The 22,751-nt window shown below is 47.7% G+C and overlaps 2 protein-coding genes and 1 long non-coding RNA gene across 18 annotated transcripts in view; 2 read left to right on the forward strand and 1 right to left on the reverse strand.

Annotated features, from left to right (window-relative positions):
• Positions 1–3,225, forward strand: part of LOC105494614 (collagen type XVI alpha 1 chain) — a 53,583-nt gene extending 50,358 nt beyond the window's left edge. For 6 of the 7 annotated variants that reach the window (XM_011763180.3, XM_011763181.3, XM_071097033.1 and 3 more), the window contains 2 exons: positions 1–78; positions 824–1,173. In XM_011763180.3, the coding sequence (XP_011761482.2) occupies positions 1–78; positions 824–1,026 (281 nt within the window). In that variant the 3' untranslated portion in view covers positions 1,027–1,173. Of the gene's footprint in view, positions 79–823; positions 1,174–2,263 lie in introns of those variants that run through there. The other variant, XR_011623714.1, reaches the window with a different exon arrangement.
• Positions 62–9,511, reverse strand: LOC105494615 (uncharacterized). Of its 2 annotated transcripts, XR_011623731.1 has the most exons (4): positions 9,355–9,511; positions 8,804–8,938; positions 1,685–1,824; positions 62–236 (listed from the first exon to the last, which is right to left on the reverse strand). It is a non-coding gene; the product is annotated as an uncharacterized lncRNA (long non-coding RNA). The 2 variants fall into 2 exon arrangements; XR_011623740.1 differs by lacking the exon at positions 8,804–8,938 and having other exon boundaries at positions 9,355–9,491.
• LOC105494616 (penta-EF-hand domain containing 1) overlaps positions 8,738–22,751 on the forward strand; it is a 15,000-nt gene continuing 986 nt past the window's right edge. Inside the window, exons 1-5 of one of the 9 annotated variants that reach the window (XM_071097065.1) lie at positions 9,578–10,026; positions 18,106–18,148; positions 18,682–18,796; positions 20,298–20,453; positions 20,967–21,110. In XM_071097065.1, coding sequence (XP_070953166.1) covers positions 9,848–10,026; positions 18,106–18,148; positions 18,682–18,796; positions 20,298–20,453; positions 20,967–21,110 — 637 coding nt within the window. In that variant the 5' untranslated portion in view covers positions 9,578–9,847. The other 8 variants (XM_024796833.2, XM_011763186.2, XM_071097085.1 and 5 more) reach the window with 8 other exon arrangements.

Below are 22,751 nucleotides of genomic sequence, written 5' to 3' on the forward strand. Positions count from 1 at the left end.
GACTGCCTGGTACCAAAGGTGAAAAGGGGGACATTGGTGTTGGCATTGCAGGAGAAAACGGTCTTCCCGGCCCCCCAGGTAGGAAAACCACCATTTGAGACCATGAATCCAGAGCAGCAGAGACCCCTTTTCTTTCCGTTTCTTCTATGACACAGCTGTGTCAAAGTCCAAACAACGACAGGCCAGTCAACCACATTTATAGTAATGCCGCTGTGTGCAAGACACTCTGCCAGGGCCTGTGGGGATGTGGGGGCGGAAGACTCAGTGCCCGTTCTTAAGTCTTAAACTGGGCTAGCGTGACGCAGTAGGAAAGACCTGCATGGAGTTGGGGCCGAGGAACTCGAGTTCAAGTTCTACTCAGCACCTCACTGGCTGTACACCTTGAAGAGGCCATTGAAACCCTCTGGAAGTGCTCTCTAAGATGCATGCTTAGCTGTATAGCCTGAAGGAAAATGGCCAAAGCCTGATGACCTGGCTCTGAGACCCAGCATCACAACTTAGCAGAGGTGCAACCTCTCTGAGCCTGTATCCTCATCTACAAAATTAGAAAATAGCTTCTTTCTCAGGAAATTGTGCAGATTCAATGAATAATGCATCAAAAGCACTCAGCCCTGTGCCTGGCACATGGAAGTTCTAAATAAAACTTGCCAGCAGTATTGTTATTGTTGAATCAATGTGAGGATCAGACTAGGTCTTCATGAAAACATGTGGTAACTTGAGAAACAGTCATCAAATGTAAGTTATTATTTGATGCCATTATGGCTTTTTTTCCCCTTATGATCTGGGTCTTCTGATTTTCCCTCTGTGGCCCTTCCCTCCCTAGGTCCTCAAGGTCCTCCAGGCTATGGCAAGATGGGCGCAACAGGACCAATGGGCCAGCAAGGCATCCCTGGCATTCCTGGGCCCCCGGGTCCCATGGGCCAGCCAGGCAAGGCTGGCCACTGTAGCCCCTCTGACTGCTTTGGGGCCATGCCGATGGAGCAGCAGTACCCACCCATGAAAACCATGAAGGGGCCTTTTGGCTGAAATCACCACCTGCCTTTGGATGAAGGACTCCGTTGGGAATAAACGGCCAAAGCTTATAGGACTCTGTGACAGGTTGTGAATGTTTTTGTTGTTGGTGTTATTTTTAATTGCTGTTAATATTTTTTAAATAATAAAGAAACAAAACTATCTGCCCTTTCCCTTCCAGTGGGTTCCTCTGGTGCTGCAGCCAGAGCTCCCTGTTGCCCTCCTTTTCTCATTTAGCCCCAGGATCAAAAAAGAGCATTTTGGGTACAGGGGCACACACCTGTAATCCCAGCTATTCAAGGGGCTGAGATGGGAGGATCGCCTGAGCCCAGGAGTTTGAGACCAGTCTAGGCAACATAATGAGACTCAGTCTTAGGAAAATAAAAAGTAAAAAATAAAGGGTATTTCTCTCCTTGCCTGTGGTCAGCCAGTGGCGCTGTGGGATATTGCTGGATAGGGGCAGCTGATGATCCTTTGCTCCTCGGGATCTTGTGCCCTGTCCTTCATGCCTACGTCTCTTAAGTTAGACAAGGAGCATCATTCAGCCCCTCCTCTCAAGTGAACCAAAGCATGCTGGAAGGCCCCACTTCCGGCTTTAAAGGTCCCTCCCTATTTGATTCCCTAAAGAAACCAGTGTTCGGTACCCCACCCACTCTTTGCCCATCCACTTCACCTTGTCAGTGTGACCCAGAGCCGGTCCGGTTTGCACCCTGGGAAAATGCTACCCAGCGCTGAGGTGTGTTCATCTGCCTGGAAGCCCTTCCAAGCATGCAGGCACTTCTTGATGCTCCAGTAATTCTGTGATTAGAAAACCTGTGCAAACAGGAGAGAAGACAGGCTCCAGCTCTGTCCTAGGCAGCCAGGGAATGCTTCTCTGGGAAATGAGATGGAACCTTCTGCCTGTACCAACGCATGGCCCCGTCACCAGCTCTCTATAAGTGCTTCCAGCAATGACTTTCTGGAGGGCAAATAACATCTCCTGTTATTCTTCATTATTCTAACATATGTGGTACTTTTCCTGTACATTTTAGCCTAGATCTTTAGAAACAGCCAGGTTGTATCAGTACAAAGGGGTCATGGGCAAGCCACGAGCAGATCTAAGCTCACGCTCCTCAAAGTCCACTGGGAGTTTGGTGATCTATCTGTTGTCTCCTTCTCCCTATGTAAAAAAGGCTAGGAAGGGGAAAAAAGACAGTGAACTGAACATTATAGAAACATTCTCTCTTGAGCTTCTTCCTTCTCTACTTTTTAGATCGCTTGTCCTGATGGGCTGGATGCCCTGCGAGAAAGCAACAAGGCACTTCCAGGGGGATTTCCAAAGAAAGCTTTTGCACTGGCCCCAGTTATCTGGAAGGTTTATTCAAGTTGGATACACTTCAAAGGACTCACAGAGCAGGCTCAGAAATGTACCCAAAGTCTAGATGCTTATCCAAACTGCCTGAAGCCTTCAAACCGGCTGTCAAATCTCTGCAGAGCTGGTATTTCTAGCACATTTCTGAAAATTCCCTTCTCTAGTTGGGTCCCAAATAACAGGAGACCAGCCTATTGATGGCTTTTCAGAACCTCTGCCCTGTTTTTTTTTTTTTTTCCTGCCAGGAGCAAAGGTGTGCTGGTGGCCAGGAGAATGAAATCAGACTCCTGAGCACGCCCGAGTGTCTCATGTGATGTTTTTAGATAAAGGAGGTGCTGATTCTTTTTTCATTTCTCCCCAGCTATTCTCAGTTAACCCTGGTTCTAACATAAAACATTAAAAAGCAAAGGCATCATTTTTGCATTGAAGTAGCGGCCAGGTTTTGGACAGTGGAAGAGGACAGATGTTAAAGCACTCCCATTGGAAGGCCAGCTTCCTCTTTCAGCCTAGTCTGCCGAGTACTAGCTGATGATAGGCCTTATGATGAGGAGCATGTTGGCGCCGGCAGAAAGAAAGAGAAGCAAGGACCAGCTGTGGAATTGAGCAGGTTGGCTTTGAAGACCAGAGGGGAAAAACTGCTATGAGGAAATATCAAACTCATCCCCTTTAAGGGTCACCAGGGAATCGATCCTTATAGAGTAAATGATGCCTTCTTCACTTTTCTTCCTGAGTCAAATTCATGCTACTCTTAAGGGATTCTACGACAGGCTAGGTTTAAGCTTTCACGATTTGAATGCATGTCTCCCTGGAGTTTGAAATTGCTGTATTTTCTTGGACCATGAAGAAACAGATGGAAAGCTGAATTTTATAGTCTCTTCTGTTACTGTGGTCAGCAAAAAATCCATGGATCTTGCTCATCAGTTCGGGAGCTGGGTAAGTTGAAGAGAAAGCAAGGAGGGGCATGTGTCGTCCATTCCTCTTAGGCAGCTTTTGCACATTCCAACCCCATTATCCTTCTGTCTTCACTTCTTAATCTACTCCAGACTTTCGAGGCAGCACACAGATCATTCAGATTGGAAAAGTCTAACTTGATGAGTCCATTCCTTTTCCCACTTTGTCCCAGGGACTGTACTAAGGCTCTGGGGATCCCAAGGCAAACTACACAGATATGGTCCCTGCCCCCACAGTGTCCACAGGGAGAGCAGACAGTTAAACAAGCACTTACAATAAAGTGGGATGACAGGGCAGTGCCAGGTACCAGGGGAGTGCACAGCTGGGGAACCTAAATGTGTCTAGACAAAGAGATGGATTCAGGCAGAGGGAACAGCACATGCCAAGGCCCAGAAATGACTGGGTGCAGCAGGCTGAGTGATGGGAGACAGAATAGTGTGGTTGGATTTTGGAGCATGAGCAGGGGAGACACAGTGTGAAGCCACTGGTGAGTTTCTCACAAAGGTGTGTCAAGTCAGGTTTGCCGAGTGGCGAGTACGCCAATTGCAGTGTGAAGGATAGGACTGGAGGGTCCTTAGTTAGAAACCCTCTGCTCAATAAGATGGAGAAAAGGCTGCTGTGTATTTATTCTGCAGAGAAATATCTAAACTTTGATGCTTCTGGAATTTAAATCTTCCTTTTTGTCATAATATTTTCCTCTGTCACTCAAATTCAACAGAATCTAGACTCTTTCTTCATTTGGGGTCTGTTAACCCCTTTACAAGAATAGATTTTTCTTTTTTTGGAGGTGGGGGGACGGAGTCTTACTCTGTCACTCAGGCTGGAGTGCAGTGGTGCGATCTCAGCTCACTCAACCTCCGCCTCCTGGGTTCAAGTGATTCTCCTGCCTCAGCCTCCGGAGTAGCTGGGACTACACGTGTAAGCCACCATGCCCAGCTAATTTTTGTATTAGTAGAGACAGAGTTTCACCATGTTGGCTAGGCTGGTCTTGAACTCCTGACCTCAGGTGATCCGCCTGCCTCAGCCTCCCAAAGTGCTGGGATTATAGATAGATGTGAGCCACCATGCCCAGCATTGGATTTTTTTTTTTTTTTTTTTTTGGTGCTGGAGATCCCAAAGGACTAGATCTTTTTTGTGGCTGTCCTGAATAGTTTATGGGAATAGACAATGTCAATGTACTCTCCTTATGATCCCATAATGGAAGGGAAGTGTGGCCAAATTGCCACGTCTGCTGTTCTCATTCCTCGGTTGCTTCTGTGGAAAGTTGCAAATCATCCTCTGATCCACAGCATCCAACTGGAATTTAAATTTCAGAACTGGATCTAGTTGGAATCAAAGAGAATTAATTCCATAATAATTAGGTGGGTGTTGGTATTCCTTCTCAGTAAGCCATACAGAAGCTTGGTGCAGAGCCAAGTGGCTCTTGGGAGGCTGTGTCTCTAGGGGAGGCAATATTTTCCAGTGGATGGGCCTTTCATTACCAAGCTCTGCCTCACCTCTAATGGGTCAACCGCAGGGCTTCCACCAACTCAGGAAAGTGCTCTGTGCTCTAAAAAAAGGCTGGAATCCATGCTTTCCCCTTGGGCTACAAGTGAAACAATAACAGGAACTTCTCCACCCACCTCTGTCTGCCTCAGGTAGTTGAGGTTTTGGAAGCGAGTTGATTGTTTTTCAGTCTTAGGAAGATCCTGATCTCTCTTTTATCCAGCCCCCTCCAAAACAAACATACCTGGGCCTGTGTGGGTCCTCAGGGGCACAGCCCCGGCTGTTGGCTTTGGCGGGTCCCTGACTCCCTAAGAGAAGACGTGGATGCCCCATCCATGAAATAGCAGACCTCCCACAGATAGTTCTCCTAAGCCCTTTGCTGGGCATAGGGGAATGGGGGCAAATAATTCTCATAGGAGCTGGATTCTCATCACCTAGAACAGAGCCTGGCAAGAGGTGGGAACTCAATGGGATACTATGTTTATGGAATAAGTGAGTGTGTGTCACATGACTCCAGTTTGCAGGCCAGCTTGTCACTGTTCTCTCTCAGGCAAATATACCCCCTTGACCTTCAACCTTCTTCCCTTCTGAAGTTTTGCAGTTCAATTCCACCAATATTTTTTGAACTGGGGAGTTAGAAAGGTAAAGAAGACACGACTTACTATTAAATACTGAGTAGTTAAAAAAAAAAATGCAGACCTGGGATCAAGTCCTACTTCTCCATTTATCTTTCCCCCCACCCCACCCCAGACAGAATCTCTCTGATGCCCAGGCTGGAGTGCAGTGATGCAAACACAGCTCATTGCAGCCTTGACCTCCTGGGCTCAAGCAATCCTCCCATCTTGGCCTCTGGAGTGGCTGGGACTCCAGACACATGCCACCATGCCTGGCTAATTTTTTAAAACTATTTTTTTGTAGAGACAGCGTCTCACTATGTTGTCCAGGCTGGTTTTGAACTCCTAGGCTCAAGTGGTCCTCCCTTCTGCTCCCAAAGTGTTGGGATTATAGGTGTGAGTCACTGCGCCTGGGTTCCATTTACCTTTTTGATAACAGGAAGGTCACTTAACCTCTCTGAGCCTCAGCTCCTCATTATAAATGGGTAATAGTGTCTATCTCAAAAGACTGTGGTGAAAATTAAACAACACATAGTACTTAGCACAATGTCTGGCACCTAGTAAGCACTCAATACATGATGATAATAACTACTAACGCTGAATTCATGCTAGGCACTATTCTAGGTGCTGAGGTTAAAGGAATACATAAGAAAATGACAGTTCTACAATATACATGTAAACAAATTGGACAATTCAACTAGTGACACATATTATGAAAAAATAAGATAGATGATGGGAATGTGTGGGGTACAGTGTCAAGAAATGCCCCCCACCCCAGGTGATATCTTAACTGAGACCTGAACGATAAGGAAAAGCCAACCGGTGAAAAGTCAAGGGAAGAATATCCCAGACAGAGGGAAGAGCTAGTCCAAAGACCTGGAGGCAGGAATGAGCAGGCAGTCAGAGATCAGCCAAAGCCAACATCCAGGAATGAGCTCTGTACATTCCAGGAGTGGCACAACCAGACCAGCATGGCTGGAATGAGGCAAGGGGGACAGCAACAGCAAGAAATGAGGCTGGAGATGCTGGTATGTGTGGCCATGAATGTCATTAGGATGAGTTTAGCTTTTGTTGTAAGAGTGATGGGAAGTCCCCAGGGAGTTGAAGTCAAGGAATAAGATAACCACTTTGGCTGCCTGTGGAGAAAATGAAGTGTACGGAGAAGAGTGAGAGCAGGAACATTAGTCAATTGGCTATTGTAGTGATCCAGGCACGGATGATAGTGTCTTGGACTATAGTGATAGTACGAACAGGGAGAAAAGAGCAGATGTGTACATGTTTGAATTAGAGCTAATGGAGATGAGGGAGGTGGGGGATTGTATGGAGAAAAAAAGGACACACAGGAATGATCTTAGGTTTTTGGCCTGAGAGACTGGGTGGATTTTCTGAGATGGAGAGGAATGGGTTTTGGGGAAAACATCAAAAGAAAACCCTTATACAAGGTAGGCTGGAATATGGCACAGTGACAGTACCAAGTGCAAAGGGGGAGTGGCAAGAGAGAGTGGCTAACTCTGGAGCTAAGGGGAATGTGGGAGGGTTAGGTGGAGAATGGAATTGGAACTAAGACTTGCAGGACAGGAGATGGGAGGGCTGCTGGTCCAGGTGAAAGGAGTGGTTTGAACCTAAGTCTAGGGCATGAGCAGGTACAATAAGCTCATTTTCAAATTTACACATGTGTTCCTGTCAGCTAAGAAAGCTGAAATTTAGAGAGGTTAAATAACTTGCCTAAATAAAATGTGGTAAATATACACCAAGGAATACTATGCAGCCACAAAAAGGAATGAGATCATGTCCTTTGCAGGGACATGGATGGAATTGGAAGCCATTATCCTCAGCAAACTAACACAGAAACAGAATACCAAACACTGCATGTTATCACTTATAAGTGGGAGCTGAATGAAGAGAGCACATATACACACGGGAGTCTGTCGGAGGGTAGGGGGAGGTGGGAGGAGGGAGAGCATCAGGAAGAATAGCTAATGGATGCTGGGCTTAATACCTACGTGATGGGATGATCTGTGCGACAAACCACTAGGGCACACATTTACCTATGTAACAAACCACATCCTGCATATATACCCCTGATCTTAAAATAAAAGTTGGAAATTTGAAAAAAAAAAAAAAAAAGCTTGCCAAAGGTGATACGGTTAGAAAGTGATAAAACAAAGATCCTCCCTCCAAAGCAGAAGTGCTGAATGGTGGAACTGAGCACAGAAATACAGAGTAGCAGAAGGGGCGGTAAGATTGGAAAGGTGAGGTTGGGCCAGATTCTGAAGGGGCCTGGAGTGCCAGAATGAAGAGACTGGGCCTTATTTTGTAGGCGTGGATGAACAGCATCCGTTGTAGGCTGTGCAATGGGTAAGTGGCATGATCAGCACTGTGATTTTGGAAAGTGCACTTGGTTAGATAGATGGGCTAGGCTGGATAACACTTCGTAATAATCGTGTCAGTCGCTGTACTAGATACTGGAGTTATAATGACAAGCAAAAACAGACAAAACCCTAGCCCACCTGGAAGAACTTGACAAAGTAATCAAATAAGCACACAAATAACTGTACAACCGGAACCACTGAGTGGCAAGTACATGGTGCTGAGATCACTCAGTCACCAGGATTTGACCTGCGATGGGGAACGACCTAGACTTCCCTGCTGAGAACTGGACATCCATTGACCCCGGTTCTAGGCCACCCACTGTGAGCTAGGGCAAGTCAATTGCCTCTCTGGACCTCAGTTTCCCCATTTATGAAGAAAGAGGCACTAGATAATTCAATTTTCCTTCAACTCTAACGGTCTGGGATTTTTTTCTCCAAAGACCACAGATCTGTATCCCACTACAAGGCTACTAACTGGTACCCAGTGTTTTGACACTAGAAAAGCAATTCCGCCATTGCCTCTCCCTACCGGGAAGAGTCGGTGGGTTCCCACCTTGTCAGGGGAACCGCCCGCCCCCCTCCTCTCCTTTCCCGCGGCTCCTCTGCGGAAACTCAGGAGCTACGCCAGCAACTACGTCACTATCATGCGTCCCACTTGCCAGGTTATAACATGGCTACCGCAGCGACATCCCACCCAGGCTTCTCACTAAATATCCCAACCTGACCACCGCTTGGGCCCACTCCAGCTCAGAAAAGGGAGGAACATTAGCGCCGGCACAGCGGCCAAGACTTTCGGAAGCTCCATCAGTCACTTAGCTCCCCTGGTCTCTCGGGTAGGCATCCGCCCACCGCCCGATCGTCACTTCCGTCGGCCGATTGCGCCTAAGATTGACAGGCGCGGACGTCCAGTCAGATGCGGGCCCAGCCCCAAAACCGAGGCGAGGGGCGGGTTTGAGAGCGGAAAGCCCCACCCCTTGCCTGCGTGTGACGTCAGAATCGCCATGGCCAGCTATCCGTACCGGCAGGTGAGTGTGTGAGGGACCCGCGAATCCAGGTAGCGGCCGTGCCAAGCGCAGGCCCGGCGCCCTCCTGCTCTTTTCCCCCGCTTTCTCCGCGCCCTTCCCACGATGGGTTCGCTTCAGCGAGGCCTCGCGCTGTAGAGAACCGAAAAGAGACCGTCGGTCGCGCCCGGCTCACGTCATGAAGGACCGCACATTCGCGAGGTCGTGTCGCGTCCCCTTTGACGTCGCTCACGCGAGGATTTGGGGACCTTGGACCCCACAGGTCCAGGCTGGCGCTGGCCTGGGCTCCACAGCCTCCCAAGGTCCCCACGGGGGCCTTGGGCGGGGGCATCAGCCATGACCGGACGTTTAGAGTTCTGGTTCCGTCGATCTAGTTTGGGGCGTCGGATAAAAATCCAGGCTTCCAGACCCACCCCACACTGCATCAGAGTCATCAGGAAACTTTGGTCGTAGCAGGCGCCACAAGTGAGCTGGTTTGACCACTGACTTAGTTCAGCACCGCCATTTCGCATGTAGAAAAGTGAACCCCGAGAAGACACAGAACTTACCTGAAGTCACCAGGCAGTTAGGCAGCAGGGCCGAGGTCAGAACCCGGGCTGCCTTCAGATTCCTCTTCCCCAGCGTATATTCAGTGAGGAATACCACAGCAAGGTGATTCTGTGGCCAGAATTGTTTGTTGGGTGATAGTAGGGTGTTGAAGTGCACTTTGGAGTCAGAGGTAGGTTCATACCTTAGCTCTACTACCTAAATAGTTGTGAGCCCTTGAGCAAGATGTTTTGCCTTTCTGAGTCCAAGTATCCTCCTGTAAAATAGGGCCGAATAATAGGATCTGCCTCATAAAGCTATTGTGGAGAGTCAGGAGGTGATGCTTACGAAGCGTTTGGTACATAGTGAGGTGTAACAAGTGTTGCCCTTTAGCATTTTGATTTTTACTAGACTTCTAAAAGGCCAGTGCCCGGAGGGTCCTCAAAATAGACCCCTCATTTTACAGAGGAGGAAATGAAGCCCACAGAGGCCTGCGATCGCACAGTTATTTAGGAGATGAAACCCGTGCGGGAAATTTGGGAAAACAAGGTCAACTGGTATATTACACAGTGCTCAGCTGAGTATAGTCACATGCCAAAAGATGTAACAGCCCTTCCAAAGAGTGCAGTCTTGTACGGGTTACACGGTATTCGGACCTTCATTATCCTAATCACGAAGGCTCTATCGGCAAGCAGGTATTATTACCCCTAATTAACTGCTAAGGAACAAACCCAGAGAGGTTAAGTGGCTTCCCAGAAGTCACATGTAGTAAGTGAGGGTGAGGCCATGACCAGAGCTTAGGACTTCTCTTATTGCATCCGTAGAGAGAGGTAGGAAAGAGGCCACTGCAGGCTGGAGTTAGGAGAAAGTGTAACATAGCAGTTGTTTCCTAAAGTCCGTTCCGTTTGCTGAGTCTTGTGAGGTGTTAATAGATATTGTTAATATAGGAGGATTCTGTAGTTAACTAAAGTTTTGGAAATACTCTTCTTTAAGTATAGCTGAATAAGTTTGTTGACCACAAACAATTTCAAAATTCTTAATTTGCTAATGTACATGGTAAATCTTCCAGAAAGGAATATAATATGCAGTATTTCTTAAACACATTTAACCATAGAAACTCCCCCTTCCCTCTTTCTTTTCAGATGTCTGGTCACTTTTTGTGACTCTAGTATTTCTGAGCAACACAGGCTGAGAAAACATTCATAGTGCCTTGTTTCCCAGTGGCTGGTCTTCTGCCACAGAATCACCTGAGAGCTTGTTTAAGAAAGCACGCTTTCGGGTCCCGCTTCAGACCTGTTCTGTACCCAGGAATCTACATACTAATAAGCATTAGGGACAATTTGTGTGCATCCTAAAAACAGTGACAGGTTAGACAGAACTGTGCTAGAATTCTAGCTGTGTTAATAGTTATATACCCTTGGACAAACTAAGGGCTCTAAGCCTCTGCTTCCTCACCTGTTATATAAAGGGAGAAATAATACCTGTGAAAAGGGCTAAAATGAGGTTGAAATGCAGGGAGCCTGGCACGTTGCTAGTGCCTAGTACATGCCAGTGTCTGGTGGCAGCTCTTGCTGCTGTGACTGCTCTCATGATGCTATGCTGCCTGGGCTATTCTTGGAGTGAAATACTGAAAAGGAGCACAGAGAGAGGAGTCTGGAATAGAAAAAGAAATGTTGCTTTTTTTCCTACCATACCCTTGTCCGCCTCCTGGTCTCAGGTGTTCTAAGAAAGGAAACCGGTTGTTTTAGAGCATCTCAGTCAGTGCTGCCTCCCCTCCACCCACTACATAGCTTTGGAGGATTCCAGCCTATTGTTAGGAGTCAGAATTCCTGTAATTTTCCACTGCTTCCAGTCCAGGGTACCCAAGCAGGGACTGGGTATTGGAGTAGTAAAATTCAGGCACCCTTTGGTCTTATAGGGGAACCACCTTGGTGGATTTCAGTGCTTAAGAGCTTAGTTTCTGAAGCCAGAGAGAGTTGGTGTCAAATCCCTGCTTTGCCACTCCTTTGCAGAAGTTTGTTGCAAAAATCTGAGACTCAGTTTTCCCTTTTTTAAAAAAAAATTTATTTATTTATTTATTTATTTTTGAGACAGAGTCTCGCTTTGTCGCCCAGGCTGGAGTGCAGTGGCACAATCTTGGCTCACTGCAACCTCTGCCTCCTGGGTTCAAGCAGTTCTCCTGCCTCAGCTTCCCAAGTAGCTGGAATTACAGGCGCACGCCACCACACCTGGCTGATTTTTTTTGTATTTTTAGTAGAGATGGGGTTTCGCCATGTTGGCCAGGTTGGTCTCAAACTCCTGACCTCAGGTGATCCACCTGCCTCAGCCTCCCAAAGTGCTGGGATTACAGGCATGAGCCACCATGCCTGGACTAGTTTTCCCTTCTTTAAAATGGAGTCATAATAGTATATTCCTCAGAATTACTCTAAAGATTAAATACGATAATCCATGTAAAGTGCCAGGTATGGTGTTGGGCATGTAGAATACTCCCAAGTGGAGGAGTAATGCAGTTATGCAGATTGAAGAGGCAATGTGATAAGTATTAAATGGGAGTAAGTGTAAGGTACAGCACCGGAGAGTGAGATACCTAACTCAGTCTAGGGGTACATCAAGCCTTTTTAAAAAGAGGTGATATTTAAGCCAAAAACTGAATCACTGGTAGAACTTAGCTGAGTGAAGAAAGGAATGATATTCCAGTGGAGGAAATAGCTGCACAAAGCCCAGGAAGCAAGTAAGACAGCCTAGGATTTTGGAGGAACTTTAAGAAGTTCAGTGTAGTTGTAGTGATGTGGGGGAAAGGGGTAGGAAATTAGACTAGAAAGGTAAGCAAGGGCCAGATCCCAAAGGGACTTGTGTGCGTTTTGGGGGAGTGTGGCTTCATCCTAAGAGTAGGGAGGGAGCCAGTGAAGTGTTTTGTCCCATTTGTACTTCAGAGCGCTCACCGTGGGGTGCTGTGAGAATGGATTGAAGCAGGAGAAACAGGAAGCAGGGATACCGGTTTTGACGCTATTGAGGTAATCTAGGCTAAAGAGAACTGTGACCTGGTAGAGGAGATTTGAGAAGCACGTAGGAGGTAGAGTTGAGAAAACTTGGTGCCTAAGTAAGGTGACAGAGAGGAAGAAGGAGGAGGTTCCCAGGAGGGCACTAAGGCTTTAGGTTTGTATGATTAGGCGGAAAGGGGCCCCATTCACTGAGATGAGAACACAGGGAGGCATGGGTTTGGAGGGAAGGTCCAGGAGGCTGCTGGTCTGTAGCTCCGGAGTGATGAAGCTGGAAAGATTTGAAAGTGTGAGCACAGAGGTAATTGAAGTCTGGGGATGGTTCTTGGCTCATTGTTTATTGGTTGCATACTTCTCTCCTATTTCAAGTGGCTCTGCTGGTGAATGCTTGAACCATTCCTTTTGTCTAGTGATTGTTTAACCCCTTAGTTTGGGCTTCCCACCTCCTCCCATGCACTTGAAGAGTAGCTCTGGGGTGCAGACCTGTCTTTGCAATGCTCCCTCCTCCATTCGTCGTCAGGGCTCAGCTTGGAACAGCCTTTGATACCTTTGAGCTTTACAGGGTCTTGAGGTTAGAAGAGTGAGTCCTCAGAACTGGAAAGAAAAAAGAAAAAAAACCTAGGACTTTCTGAGGTGGTTATTTGGGAGGAGGTAAGCTCCCTACTGCTTGCACGAGTGCAAGTAGAGATTCCACGTGGTGCTGCAGAGATTCCATTATTAACTGAGAGGTTGGACTGAAGAATCTTTGGGGTGTTACAAAATGTGGCTCTCGAACTGGGTCTAGGTGCTGGGATGAGAAAGAATAAGATTTTCCTGAGACTCCCTGATTTCTGGGCTTGAAGGCTCTGAGAGATCACCTAATCCAGCCTTCCCCCTCTACCTCTGTCCGCGGTAGAAATTCATTATATTTGACAAAGACATTTAGCACAATCCCTCGCACAGACACATGCTAGGCTCTCACTCATTTATTGAGTGAACAAACAGGAGGGGGTAGTGTAGAGTCATGCAGACCCTGACTGGAATCCCAACTCACCCATTCTAGCTACATGATCTCAGGTATGGTATTAAACTCTCTGCCCCTTAATTTTCTCATCTGCAAAATGGAGATGATAGTGTTTACCTCACAGGACTGAGGATCAGTGAGAGCTGATTGAACTGGAAGCCCCTAGCAGAGCCTCAATAAATGTTCATTGCCCCCCGCTCCCCCAGGGCGTCAGATGTAGCTTATTTGCAATCAGCCAGAGCCCTAGAGATAGTTTTTCTGTGTTGCTTCAGAAGCTGCAGTTACTGAACTCTTCCTGTCTTTTTTCTCCCACTTCACAATCTTGTGTTTATCGGTATGAAATAACTCTTGGAAAAGCTCTGAAAAGGGCTGGGAGCATGGAGTAGTGTAAAAGAACATGGAGTCAGGGACGCTGTTTTTCATTTCTGGTTCAGACCTTTGCTGACAACTCAGTGACACTGGGTGACCCTCTGTGAGGCAGGGACCACCTCATCTTCTTCCCCAAACTTCCTGTGTAGCCTGGATTCTGTCTCGGCTCCACCTCCTTCATCTTGTGCAAGCTAGAAAAACCCGAGTCATTCTAAACACTTTCCTCACTCCTCCATCTCTTTCCTAATCTAATTAGTCACCAAGTCATGTCTGGTCTATCTCTGAAATAGCTTCAGAATCCATTCCGTTCTCTTCATCCCCCAGTGTGCTGTCTGGTTCATGCCCTGCCTGCCCAACACCTGGGCTACTGCCTCCCTCGCTGGCTCATCCTCCACACCGCTGCTGGCTACTTCCCTAAACCAAGGTTCTGATCACGTTCCTCTCCTATTGGAAACCCTTCTATAGTGCTCTGTTTTCTCTGGCATAAAGCCCCAACCAAACTCTTTAGAGTGGTGTTCATTTGTTCAAATATTTGTGGAGACTTGCAGGTGCCAGGCACTGTGCTGGGCCCTGGGGTACCATGATGAGTGAGGCCCAGTGTCTGTCCCTGGGGAGCTTACTGTTGGATGGGGGAGATGCTAGACAGACAGAAACTACTCTTAGACACTGATACCTCACAGCTAACTGAAATGCAGTGGGAGAGGTGCTTGGTCAAGGAGTGTATAAAGGGCCTGCCTTTCTGGGTTCACAAGGCATTCTTGGCTCTGCAGGTTAACTCATTCCCTGAATGCACTATGCTCACTCTGAAGTCTGTGCCTTTGTCTTTCTTCTCCCTTCTGTCTGGAGTGTCCTTCCCTGCCTGCCTTTTGGAGAATGCCTGTGCATCCTTCAAGGACCAATTCCAATATCACTGCCACTTCCTCCAGGAAGCTTTCCTTGATCCACCTCATGCGTTGTTTATTTATTCATTCTTCAAACAGCACAAAGTCCTCCATCTAAGCTTCCTTGATAGCACATAAGTAGATTTTTCTGAATAGCACTGATCAGATTGTATCACAATTTTCTGTGGGCTCCTTAAGGACAGGACTTCATTTAGTTGTGTCCTCAGATCTACCACAGAGCCTAGTACGATATCGTCACTCTGAAAATGTGTGCCAAATGAAGTCCTTTAACAGCTCTGTGGCTTAGTTTCTTCATCTGTAAAAGAGGCCAACTAACATCTTCCTTTTTTCTGTTAGGAGGTCATTGGCAAGATTCTGCCAGTAGTGTTTGTGTTTGTGAAAGTACTTTGTAAACTACAGAGGAGGTCTTTAATGCGGGACGGAAAGGAAAGGGTTTAATTGCTGCGAGACTACAGTAGCCGGAAGGGCAGGAGACCTGCCTGGCGCACCTGCTTTGTTGGCCTGGGGGTGTTTCTTGGGTGGTTTATAGGTGGTTTCCTAGGTGCCAGATGCAGTTTATAGCTTTGTTCACAGGGCTTATAGTGGGGCAGCTACTTCTGGCTTCGTGTCTGGCCTGTTCTTTGGGTGTGCCCAGATTCTGTAAAGTCCCCACTCCCTTTCCATCCTATGCTAGAATCCTGAGCCCTATTGCTTAAGGAAAGAGCACTGTAGCAGGAGGCAGGGGGAGTCCTTGGGTGCAGAGGAGTGGTCCAGCCTTGTCTCTGCCTCCAGCTCACAGCATGACTTGGGCAAGTCCCTCCCTCCTCCCTGTCTGTCAAATGAGGGGGTTAGGTTAAGTGACTTGTCTTCTGGGTATTTCTCTTATCACACCTCTCCAACCCCTTGGGAATCTTGTTCGTTCTCTAAGCCCTAGCTCAAATGCCACTCTCATGGAAACACTCCCTGATTTTGCTCTCCTTCCTTTGCAGCCCTGTGGCACATGACTTATGTCTCCATTTCAAACACCTATTTTCCTTATGCTGTTTTGTTAGACATTACACAGTGTCTACATATTAAGTCCTGTTAACTGTGAGCTCCTTCAGATTGCTTCACTCTCCTTTATACCCCACCCCCCACAGTTCACCTGGCCCAGGATTTTGCTGATAATAGTAATTAATATAACAATAGCAGCTATGACTTATTGATCATTTGCTTTATGCCAGGCACTGTTGTAAAAACTATTTTTCTTATGTGAGTGGTTTTCAGACTGTCTTTTCAGTCGCTGTGAGGGTTCTTCAGAGCCCCTCAGAATCTAGCAAGGGAAGGGGGTTCCATATGGTAGGGCTCTGGAGCCCCTACCTTACTTCAGCCAGAGCAACTTTCTTGTATTAGTTTTATTTATTTTATCAAAGGATTCTTTCTTTCTCTTTTTTCGTTTTTCTTTTTTGGAGACAGGGTCTCTCTCTGTTACTCAGGTTGGAGTGTTGTGGCACAGTCACAGCTCACTGCAGCCTCCAACTCAGGCTCAAGTGATCCTCCCGCTTTAGCCTCCCGAGTAACAGGGACTACCGGTGTACCACCATGCCCGGCTGATTTAAAAAATTTTTTTGTAGAGGTGGGATCTTACTATGTTGCCCAGGTTGGTTATCAAAGGATTCTTTAGCTAAAAATTAAACAGAATTTTGCTGCATTTATTTCTTATACTCTGCAGAACAGTCCAATGAGGAAGGAATTGTTCTATTTGTGAGGAAGCAGGCTCAGAGAGATGAAGCCACAGGCCCACAGTCATGAACTCAGCTGATGGGAGCAGAGTTTTAAATTGAGATCTGTCTGACCCATTCTTGTCTGTGAAGGAGTCTTGCTAGTATAGTAGCTCTGACAGCTTCTAGGGAGGAAAAGCTCCCAAGGATTGCTGAGTTGGGGAGGTGACAGGGCCTGCTTCCTGCTCTCCCCACAAAAAACCTCATGAATTTGGCCTTAGCCTTAAGAGTAATTATCTCAAGCTATCAAACACAACAAAAAGAGAAAGCGCAGGCTCTCGGCAGCTTGGCCACTGGTGCACTCACAGCTTGATCTAGAACATATCTAGATGGTGCCATCCTCGGAGCTGGGCCTAGCTGCTCTCTGTGCCCTTGAGTTCAGCTTGTCTGCAGATGTGTTGGGGCTGTGCTCTGCTGCATCCTGTGCTAGCCATTTAGGGAGATGGAGTGGAACACTCCGAGCCTCAGGGATCCCTGGCTATTGGTGTGGGAAGATGGATGAGAGAGGGAATGCCCCCGTGTATGTTCGAATGCACAGATGCCCTGGACATAGAGCCAAGAGACCCAGGTTCTGGTCCCAGCCCCTCCACACAGCCTGTGTGTGACTTTCCTGGACTTGAGTCTTGTCCTCTGTAGGAGGCTATTATTAATAGTGTTTATTGAGTGCTTAATCTGTGCCAGGCCGTGTGTCATGACTGGCCTCATTTCATTCACAAACTAACCTGAGAGGTAGCTTTATTATTCCCATTTTACAGCAGAAGATATTGAGGCTTAGAGAGGATAAGTCAGTCCAGTTAGTAAGTGGCAGAACCTGAACTTGAACTCTTGAACTGGTTGTTTTTTGTTTGTTTGTTTTGAGACTGGGTCTTACTCTGTCACCCAGGCTGGAGTACAGTGGTGCGATCATGGCTCACTGTAGCCTCGATCTCCCCAGGCTCAGGTGAGCCTCCCACTTTAGCCTCCTGAGTCACTGGGACTATAGGTGTACACCACCACACCTGGCTAATTTTTGTATTTTTTTAGTAGAGATGTAGTTTTTCTGTGTTGCTCAGGCTGGTCTCTAACTCCTGGGCTCAAGCGGTCTGCCTGCCTCAGACTTCCAAAGTGCTGTGATTACACAGGTGTGAACTTCCACGCCTGGCTGTTGAACTGGCCGTTTAAACCACTGTATCATATTGCCTTAGAAATAGGGTCTCCCCTGCCTGCCTCACAGAGTTGTGAGTGAGGATAGGGAAATGTTTTTACATTAGGGTAAGGAAGACATGCTGTGGATGGATCCATGCTATAGCTATGTCATTTGTCCCTGATGAGGGTCAGGGGTGTGTGTTAGAGACTACATTTGCCCCATGAGTTCTGCAAATAGAGATGGGAGTACCACAGGATGGACATTTAGAATTCTGTTTGATTCATTTGCCTATTCATTCATACAGGAAATATTTACTGAGCATCCATTCTACACTGGGAGCTGGGGATAAAGTAACAAACTAGACAGGATCCTACCCTTTGGTGTGCAGGAAAGGAGAGTTAGGAAAGGAGGATTTCAACCCTGATTCTGCAAGTCATTGGCAGTGTGACTTTGGGTAACTCGTTGCTCCTCTGGAAGCCTCAGTTTACCCACCTGAGCAGTGAGATCGTAATTCCAACCCTGCCTATAGGATCAGTTGAAAGGATGGTGGTGGAAGTGCTTTATGGCTGTGAAGTGCCATACTCTGCCTAGTTTCTGGCCTCATCATTCTGACTGATAATCTTGCTCTTCCTACAGGGCTGCCCAGGAGCTGCAGGACAAGCACCAGGAGCCCCTCCGGGTAGCTACTACCCTGGACCCCCCAATAGTGGAGGGCAGTATGGCAGTGGGCTACCCCCTGGTGGTTATGGGGGTCCTGCCCCTGGAGGGCCTTATGGACCACCAGCTGGTGGAGGGCCTTATGGACACCCCAGTCCTGGCATGTTCCCCTCTGGAACTCCAGGAGGACCATATGGCGGTGCAGCTCCAGGGGGCCCCTATGGTCAGCCACCTCTAAGTTCCTATGGTGCCCAGCAGCCTGGGCCTTATGGACAGGGTAAGTAGTGATCTTGGACTCTGGGTACCTCTTGATGTGGTTCTGAGTTATCCATGGCCAGCCCTTGTCCTTCCTGTGGGTGTGCAGGCAGCCTGGTCTCTGGCACCTTAGCACCTTGCTTCCAGCTTCAGTGTGTGTCCTTAAAATGAGAAGTCTGTCAGCTAGTTTTGTTGCAAGCATTTGTTTGTATTACTTGCTCATGCTTACTTTCTTTTGCTTATATGTCAGCAACTGTTAGTTGGCTGTTAAGTTTCTGTTCCGTGTGTGTTTTCATTCAGGGATCCATGCTGAAGGAGCAGCTCCTGTTTGGGATATGTTATCTTTGTGGCAGAGAGAAAGAGCAGGAGAGCTGGCAGGAATGCACAATGCCTCTAAAAGTGTCTCTGAAGTACTGTATGTCTTGCCCACTCGCATTCTTTTGGCCAGAGCACCCCCTGATCAAGACTGACATCAGTAGGATGGGAATGGATGCCCCTCTGCAAGCCACCAGGCAGTGGGAGAGGATGTACAATGCTCTTATAGGGAAGGGGAGATTAGCAAATAATCTAATAATAGATTATTGAACTGGCCTTTTCAACCATTGTACCATATTAGTACAATGTCTGTGGGTGTGCAGACTGTGTCTCCTGGCTAGAGATTATTAGCCAGGAGACGATAATATAGCCTACCATGGGGAGAAACTCAGTTTAAATATCCGTTTTTCTGTGAAAATATCTCAGAATACACACATTCCAGGCTCTTTGCTGAGGATTTTATTTTACTGTTATCTCATTTAATCATCACAACGATTCTGGGGAAATGGGTTCGTTTTAGAAACGTGCAAGTCATTATTCAGAAAATTAAACATTTTGCCTAACGTCACATAAGCTAGTAAAGATCAGAACTAGGGTTTGAATCCAGGTCTGCTTTGATTCCAAAGCCTGAGCTCTTCTATACAAACTACACAGATCAAACATGTTACAGAATCTCTCCTGCCCCAGGGCTGTGGCCCTTGCTTCCCTATGACACCGATGTTTTAGGATGATGGGTAGAACCTGCCTGGATTTTCCCAAGGAGGTCAGACTAATTCCTAAGTCAAGCAGATCTTTTTCCGTCTGTCCTTACTGAACTTTGGTACTAGGCAGTGGTTTCTGTCTTCCACAACTGCCCATGGCTGTCTTTGTGTGAAGGGACCCTTATTGTGGCCAGTTAACTCAGTGTCCTAAGATAGACAGACTTACCAGCTTCTACACCTTTTTTTTTTTTTTTTTTGAGATGGAGTTTCGCTCTTGTTGTTCAGGCTGGAGTGCAATGGCGTGATCTTGGCTTACCACAACCTCCACCTCCCGGGTTCAAGAGATTCTCCCGCCTCCATCTCCCCAGTAGCTGGGATTACAGGCATGCGCCACCATGCCTGGCTAATTTTGTATTTTTAGTAGAGACGGGGTTTCTCCATGTTGGTCAGGCTGGTCTCGAACTCCCGACCTCAGGTGATATGCCTGCCTCGGCTTCCCAAAGTGGTGGGATTACAGGCGTGAGCCACCGCGCCTGGCCACTTCTACACTTTTATCTACCACCCATTCCCCCCCATCTCGCAGTTCACCTTTTCCAGAGAATTCTTGAAATGCTACAGGAGTATAGGTCCCTGTTCCTTAAAAACATAAAATCAATTAAGAGTAGTGTCTGGAACATTATACAAGAACTCCAGAGGACTCATGGAATAGAAATCAACTGCAAATACTCATGAATCTTCACTGAAAGTCCTCTTCCATCAGAGTAAGAATGTCAGCTTGGTGGAAGACAGGGAAGGTGAATTTGTGAGGCTTTGTGTGTAGGAAAAACCTGTAGCCAGGAAGTTACTGAGGCTGGCCCTTCCTGGCATTTCTGTTGATGGCCTTCACACCCCTTCCTCCAGGTGGCGCCCCTCCCAATGTGGATCCTGAGGCCTACTCCTGGTTCCAGTCGGTGGACTCAGATCACAGTGGCTATATCTCCATGAAGGAGCTAAAGCAGGCCTTGGTCAACTGCAATTGGTCCTCATTCAATGATGAGACCTGCCTCATGATGATAAGTGAGTCTCCGCCTTGCCCTTGGGCCCGAGCTGGGGCAGAGCCACCTGATAGTGTACAGTAGTTGGGTAGGTAGACATTCTGAAGAGAAATTCATTGACCAGGGAGGACTGTGGGGAGGAAGCTAGGTTCAGGGTGAGATCCCCTAGACTGAGAGCTCTTTTCCTGAGATCTTTCTTAAGTTCTAGACCCTGCCTAGTTACAGGCTAACTCAGTTTCCTCTTCTGTAGAATGGTACTCCCTCCCCTGGTAGGAAACAGCAGGGAGGGGTCAGGTGCCAAGGCTGCAGAGAAAATGCAGTTCTGGATGGGGTGGGGCTAAAGGTGTCCAGAGTAGGAGGACGGTGCAACGCTTGATGTGGGTGTCTCAGGTGCAAGCATCTAGGCCCTAGGCCTTGGTTCTGTGAAGTCGCCTACTCCAGCCTGGGGAGAAGGGCTGCCTCAGTGGGGCCTGAGGGGGACCCTTGGCTTTCAGTCTTGAAGCCTTCCTTCCCTCCTTTCCCTCCTCACCTTCAGACATGTTTGACAAGACCAAGTCAGGCCGCATCGATGTCTACGGCTTTTCAGCCCTGTGGAAATTCATCCAGCAGTGGAAGAACCTCTTCCAGCAGTATGACCGGGACCGCTCGGGCTCCATTAGCTACACAGAGCTGCAGCAAGGTGCGGGTCATGGCTGGGGCACGATGGGCAGGACAGAGCTAGACTCTTCTCTTTACACCCTAAGATACACAAAGGGATTTCCTCTTGCTACCGAATGTCCACCTGCACTACAGAATGCTGTTCTCAGTGCAGGCCTGCGTCCCTCACCCCTTCTGTGACCCAGTTGGGGCACTGAGCCAAGATCCAGGGCAAGGAAACACCTGGGTCCAGAATCAGGGCTGGACCCTGGAGTGCTGGGTGAGATGGGCCCAGCCACAGGGAGCCTTAAGGATGGAAAATTGGCACCTTAAGGGCTATGAGACCAGTGTGTGTGGCTGAGGTGACTCCTTCCTCTCCAGTTTCTAGCATGTAGAATGGAAAGAGCCCTGAACAGGGCTCAGAAAGATGGGTCTGTTGCCACCCCTGCTAGTGGGCAGTTTCTCTCCCAACTTTGGGACCCCGAGCACTCTAAAAGTTGCAGTTGGGGAAGATGACCTGAGGCCACAGCCCCAGGTCTGGTTCCAAACTGACTCTGTAAGGCAGGAGGCCACAGTTTGGGCTCAGGCAGGTTAGTAAGAGGTTGGGGGGGAGGACCCAAGAGGGAGCTTTGCCACCCAGGAGGGAGAAAGGGCTCCCCAGAGAGTCTAGTCCTTTGCCCAGGCTGTGGATTTCATTCAGACTAAGGAGGTCTGTGGACAGGAGTGAGTGCACCACATCTGCCCCCAGCAGAAGGGAGGGGAGATGGCCTATAGTAATGACCTACTCTTGCCAGCTTTTGCCATGGATATTAGTAAGGGTGATAGTAACCACAGCAAAACAGATATTTACTGAATGCTTGCTATTTTTAATAGGCTTATGTGATTCATTCTTCCCATGTGCTAGGTACTATTTATAATTCCACACCCTTCAATTAAGAATCCCTTGTTATCTCCCTTTTACAGGTGAGAAAACTGAGGTTTAGTGTGGGTAACCTGCCTAAGGGCCTGCATAACAAATGGAGAGTTGAGGTTTTAGCCTGGCCTGGTAAGTTATGAACAGAGGAAGGAAGGAAGCAAGCATCCCAGTGAAGAGACAGGATGCTCCAAGAGACCTTGGAGTGGCGGTGACTTTATTAAAATAGCACTTACTGAGTGCTTTTTATGTGCCAGTCACTGTGCTAAGTAGCTTTACCCATTTTAATCCTTGCTAGAACCTACAAGTTAAGTATTATCCCCATTTTAGAGATGATAAGATAGGGATAGTGAGGCTAAGCAACTTGCCCAGGGGCTGACTCCAGAGCGGGTCCTCATACCTCTGCTGTGCTGCCTCTGATGTCTGCCCCAAGCAGGGTGGTCCTGGGAGCTCAGGCTTCCTTTTGGAATGCAAATGAGTCAGAGATGATTGTGGATAGTCCGTTGTCATCTCTGGAATCCCATGAGCCTCAGTTGAAGAGACAATAATGGAGACTGGGAGAAAGAGGGATGAGGGCCTTCCACCTAAGGGTAGCATCCAGACAGGGCCCCTGTTGTGTTCCTGATATCTTAGACCCTTGGGATTTCTCTGCCCTCTTTATGCTTCTGTGCCCGTCCTCTCGAAGTTCCTTGAACTGCTGTGATCCAGTATTGCTGATTGATGGAGGTGCTCATGGCAGGTTTTTGTGTGTCTGGTCTGTGTGCCCCTCTT

This window comes from Macaca nemestrina, chromosome 1 (genome assembly GCF_043159975.1).
Source record: "Macaca nemestrina isolate mMacNem1 chromosome 1, mMacNem.hap1, whole genome shotgun sequence".
Taxonomy (NCBI): Eukaryota; Metazoa; Chordata; class Mammalia; order Primates; family Cercopithecidae; genus Macaca; species Macaca nemestrina.